This window comes from Corvus moneduloides, chromosome 1 (genome assembly GCF_009650955.1).
Source record: "Corvus moneduloides isolate bCorMon1 chromosome 1, bCorMon1.pri, whole genome shotgun sequence".
In the NCBI taxonomy this organism is placed as follows: domain Eukaryota; kingdom Metazoa; phylum Chordata; class Aves; order Passeriformes; family Corvidae; genus Corvus; species Corvus moneduloides.
In genome coordinates this window covers 48,699,524-48,705,301 of record NC_045476.1, presented here as the reverse complement: position 1 = coordinate 48,705,301, position 5,778 = coordinate 48,699,524, and the positions used below count along the sequence as shown (strand labels likewise).

Below are 5,778 nucleotides of genomic sequence, written 5' to 3'. Positions count from 1 at the left end.
GTACCTGACAAAAATGAGACGTTTTCTAAAGTGGGGCAATTTTTTCCCATTTTCGTGCCACCGTGATGCCCCCTGGCCCCCAAAAGCCGCACACACAAACCACATATATATCCGATCAGATCATTTACACTTGGAAGTTTCGCATTGCACTTTCTGTTCATTACAAAATATTCTTTCACTGCATGCGATTTCGACTTGATCGCCGATCGTCTGGACTGGGGTTATGACTGCAAGAGGACACGGGAACACGGTGGAAGGAAGCTCTCCCATAAAGAAGGCTTTCTGCTTTATTAATCAACAACGCCAGGGAAAAAAAAAATCACGAAGTCGAGATAGAGATATTGACTGATTCCTATCAATTCATCACCTGGGATTTTTTTTTTTTCCTTTCTGATTAACAACAAAAAAAAAATGTTTAGAGGGTCTAATTTCTTTATTTGACTGTGTAATATATTTTTTTATGCTTCCCTCGAACTGGTTCCTTAATAAAGAAACACAATTCATTGTCAACAAGCATATTTATTTTCTGTGTAACATAAAACACATTTATCGTGGGAGATAGTTGAACACGGTATCACTTCCAAAGAGAGTTCACAGACATTTTTTTTCCCACTTCCAATACTTACACGGCATATCCAAATGTTCACAACGAACACATCGAAACACATTGTAACATACAATTTGTGAATAAACTTTAGCCAAACCTTCAAGACGGATTTATACAGAGTTCTTAACAATACATCATGCTACAAACTTTCCAAATTAATTACATACTTCCGAATTTATGACATGATCTTACAAATGAGGTTCAAGACGAATATAAATGACAAAAAAATTACAATATCTGCTATTGTAGGAAAATTCATGGTATTACATATTAACACGTTCAGATAATCAGGACAAACAGTTTGTGGATTTTTTTTTTTTTAAGGTGGTTACATGATCATTTAAATTCACTTTTCAAAGAACACTTTCCGCTGTATTAAGTAAGATCAATGTAGAATAAGAAAACGGCCTTTAGCAGAAGCAGCCGAAGGTAGAAGCCAACGGGAGATATTAAACCGCTTTGTACAATATTGGCGTGTGTTTGCTTCCTCTCTCAGAATAGCAAAGAATCGAGAACAAAGATATATTGCAGCATATGGTTTTCATTTATAATTGCTTTGGAATAAATATATTATTTTAAATTTAAATATATTCAGACTTTTCGGTACCAAATTCTATACCAAAGCTATTGATGCGTGCTTTTCGAATTACTACACTTACATGTCTAAAAGCATTTTGCGATTCACATTAGTAATCTTGTAACATCCTTTTGACTACTAAAATACAGTATACTTTCGAAGATAGGTAGGCAGAGCAAGATATATAGGTAGGTAGTCTGGAAAATAGGTAGTACAAATAATTGCTGTAGAGTGTAGTGGTTTGTGGAACATTTTTTCCCCCTTACTTGCTGTTTTAACCTTTTGTTAGTGTAGCTATTACTTATGATACTTTTCTAACAACAATTAAAAAAAAAAGAAAACAAAAAGAGAAGTGCAGAGCTACTTATTCAAAATTAGGTAGTTTTTCTTAATGTCAGCCTAATGCACTTTTCCCCTTACACATGATTGGGACTATTGAGTCAGGTAGTTACTTCGGAAGGTCACGGTTTACTATCTGTGCAAGCAGCAGTTCTCCCACTGAAATGTCCCCTGAAGAAGCCCACCCAGGTTTGGGTTAATGAAGAAAAAAACCAAACTGATTGTAAGATGCTCTTAGGAAATATTACCGAAAGGTTCGGCATAGGGCAGGTTTGGGGAGTATGGGAGAGTGGAGAGAAGGCTGGAAAACCAACCCAAGAAATGTTTTCATGTTTGCAAATGCTCGCTTTCAAGATGATTATTAAAGGGAACTGATTTTTTTTTTAATAAAAACAGTAAGTCTCTCTTTTTCTTTTTTTTTTTTTTTTCCTTTAAAGGGAGCTTTTCCAACTGTCATGTGCATACACTATTCTAAGAGATCACTTCCTTGAGTGGGACTTCTTAGTCCTCCTCCTCTTCGTCTTCTTCCACTTTCTCGACAGAAGCTGCTGCTGACGTGGGCTCGTTGGGAGCCGGGGTGCTGGAGCTCTCCTCCTTGTGCTCCTTCTTCCACTTCATCCTCCGGTTTTGGAACCAGATTTTGATCTGCCTCTCCGTCAGGCAGAGGGCATGGGCGATCTCTATCCTTCGCCGCCGAGTCAGATAACGATTGAAGTGGAATTCCTTCTCCAGCTCCAGGGTCTGGTAGCGGGTGTAGGTCTGGCGCCCTCGCTTCCTATCTGGACCTGAAAACAGGCAAACACACGGCCAGGAGTTAGACAAGAAGAGAAGTGGAAAGTTTTCTCTTTTTATTTTTCTTGTTGATGTTTTTAATGAATAAATAAATAAACAAACAAAAAAGTGGCCGAGCCAGACTGAACGATCCCCTTCTTCGACTTCCACCCGCCCCCACACTTTGCCCTAACAAAGACATTTCAACCACACGACCTGCCCTGCTCAGGCAGGGCAAAAATTAAGTTGCTCGAGACCTAGAAAAAGTGAAGAGAAAGCATTCAGGAGAGGAGGTGGGGGAGGAAATTGCTTTTGGGAGGAGGAACTTTTCCCCCAGGCGATGTATTTCCCTAAAACCTTCCAGACTTTCACGTTTCACAAGGGGAAATAAAAAGCTGGAAGGCTGGGCTGTATTTATTTTATTTTAATGTCGTGGGCTCCCCCCCCACCCCCCCCATCCCGCCTGGATCGTAAACAATACATAGCATTTAGCTCCAGAAGAGAGCTCTCCTTTTTCACACAGACTCTCGTCCCCCAGCCCCCCCTCCCCCCTCCGTTTTCCTGTTTAGTACATTTCTATAGATCCTTATCTCCGTGGAAAGGGCAGGGGGGGACGAGAGTGGCACGTCTCGGCAACGCGGGCTGGCAAAGTCCTCAGTATGCCGTCCCTCGGTCCTAAACGCCCCTGTCCCCTCCGCCTTCCCCAGCGAGCGGGATTTTTTTTTCCCAACTTCGACAGCAGGGCAGGGGAGACGCTTACCCGCGGGGGCTCTGGGAGCCCGCAGCCAACTCTCCGCTTTTTAGTAGCAAACAGCGCAAATCAACTCAATGCTAAAATTCCATAGCAAATGGAGTTAAATAAATTTACGAGGCTAGAACCCATTAATTGGGCAATAAAAAGTTTTATGATACTCATTTACATACAATGCCACGGGCTTTCTACGCAATGGCGCCTCGGCTATAATTAAAACCATAAAGGCTGTGCTGACAGTAATCCTGGCGACACGCTTTGCCTGACTGCCACGGCTCCGAGCCCTCTCCGCTCGCCCCTACCTGAAGACCTCATCCAGGGGTATATCCGGAAATTAGGCTCAGCCTGGTTGTGCAGGTTGCTTTCCTCCGCTTTCTCACAGCTGGGTTTGGTTAGCTCATTGCAGAGGACGGGAATGTTCTGATCAAAAGAGGAACAATGCAGGTTGTAGGCATCAGAGCCCAGGCTGTATCCGGAAGAGAACGGGCTTTGATATATGGTACTGTTCACATTGTACAAGCCGGGCATGGAGGAGGCGAAGGCACCCGCGCCTGGTCCATAGCCGCTTCTCTGGGAGTTGCTTGCAAAGGAGCAAGAAGTAGGCTCCGCATTTTGGAAAAGAGAAGCCCCCGCCGTATATTTGCTAAAAAGCGCATTCACATAATACGAAGAGCTCATAATTTTGACCTGTGATTTGTTGTCCGGCAGGCTTCAGTGTCGGTTTTACGAGGTAGCGTGATATATGATAACATTACACCCCCAGATTTACACCAAACCCCATTTTCTTTTGGACTGAGCTGCCCGGAGCACGTGACCGGTCATGTGACGCCGCCCGCCAATCCCCGCCCGCCTCACAGGTGGTGCCGGCCGGGGCCCGACGGTGCCCGGCCATGGACGGGCTGGGGCCGCCGCCGCCGCCGCTGCTGCTGCTGCTGCTGCTGCTGCTGCTGCTGCTGTCGCCGCCGCCGCCGCTGCTCCCGCTGCCGCCGCTGCCGCCGCTGCCGCCGCGCCCGACAGCGCCCTCCAGCCGCCCTCCAGCCGCCCTCCAGCCGCCCTCCAGCCGCTGCCCGGGCCGGCCCCTCGGCCCCCGGGGACGCGCGCACCCCGCGTGGTCGCTGATGGACCGGGGGGCGTTGCGACAAATCAAATTTAAAAATTTTAAATATATATGTCTATGTGTGTGTATATGTATCTATATCAAGTTTAAAGGGGGTGGCTCATTCCCCCCGCGTTGTTTTCTCGTAATGGAAAGAATCAGGAGGTAACCCTGCAACAGGGCTTGCGAGGGCACCCCCCTCTGGTCCCGAGGGGTGCCGAGCCTTGGAAATCAAGGCACTCCCTAGCAGTCAGCACCGGGGGAAAAAAAAAATCACAGTCACCCTCCCCGGGGAAAGGCGAAAAACAACCCAAACAAAACAAAAACCAACCCCTCAAACAAACAACGACATCCAACCAAACAAAAAACTCCCACCCAGCAATAGAACACACCAAAAAAACCCACCACCCACCAAAAATAATGGCAAAAAGAATTTTAAAAATTGGGGGTTCAACTTTCTGAACTTCTCAAGAAGAAAAAACAGAATAAACCGAAACTCCAGAGTTGAAGAAATCGCCTACAAATGGCTTCAAATTGCCGCCGCCTGTTTACTGCCCGAGTTACCTTTCCGCCCTACATACCTTGCAGTCCAGAGCGTGAGGCAGCAGCGGTACGCGCGGATGACGGGGAGAGTGGCTGCCTTTCTAAACACTGGGCTCCCCAACAATGCGAATGGCTCTCCATTGAGGATGCTGCTCCGTGCCCTTCCTTTAAACGGATCGTAAAATGAGTTTCCTTCCCTCAGACAGGGAGTCCTGGTAAAGACAGCTTTTACTGCCTGCCTGTATTGCACATCATAAACTGGAAGAAGCACAATGGAATTGCCCCGGAAATTCTCCTTTCAATTATAGTTTGGTGCCCCTTGTACAAAGACTTTCTCACCAGTTAAAATTGTTCTTGGCGATATTTCGCACGGACCCTAAACTTTATGTTTTGTAAAACTGGAGCACCCTCTGCCCCCCTACACACCTCCAACACACACCCGCACACACACCCGCGCACCCTTTGGCACCCTTTATGCGTGGTTATTGCAGCCCCATGAATACAGGTTACTGACAGAAGCAAGTCAATTCTTGAAAGCCAGATCCCTGAGATACTGGTGCTTCAGAGCATGCAGATGTGGCGGATGCATGTAAATGTTTGCCAAGTGTTAAGTATGTGAAAACGCAGTTATTATTCGCAGGCATAAGGGAGAAGCCGCCGAAAGAGCCCCTTCGGTTATTTCTTCCAATTCACCAATATTAAACAATATCCCTGCGGTCGCAATCACGGTGTGGGAACACGCCGGCAGAAGAGGTTGCTGGAAAGGAATAGAGGCCCAAGAACTTAAACGAATGCGATGCAAACAAGACGACGACCAAGAAGATCAAAGAGGCTGGAGTAGATGACATTAGACCAATAAATTGCTCCTCTGGTGACAACATAGCAAGATGCAAGAAGAAAGAAATAGCAAATATAACCAATGACTAGACTTAAATATGAATAGTGTAGGACCGAATAGATTGTCTGGGTGGTTGTATTTCGAGCTCTCTGATTCTCTACAATTTGCACGTTTATGTGTTTTTTTCTTTCCTTACGTGTTCTTATCGCCGCCACGGTTTTTAAAAATGTATTTTGCTTTCAGCTTTTTTTTTTCC

The 5,778-nt window shown here is 45.6% G+C and overlaps 1 protein-coding gene across 1 annotated transcript; it reads right to left on the bottom strand.

Annotated features, from left to right (window-relative positions):
• Nucleotides 1-499: 499 nt before the first annotated feature.
• Nucleotides 500-3,963, bottom strand: HOXA7 (homeobox A7). The gene is made up of 2 exons (XM_032109219.1): nt 3,348-3,963; nt 500-2,308 (listed from the first exon to the last, which is right to left on the bottom strand). Exons 1-2 carry the CDS (start codon nt 3,721-3,723, stop codon nt 2,025-2,027), a joined length of 660 nt encoding a protein of 219 aa, XP_031965110.1. The 5' UTR covers nt 3,724-3,963; the 3' UTR covers nt 500-2,024.
• Nucleotides 3,964-5,778: the final 1,815 nt, after the last annotated feature.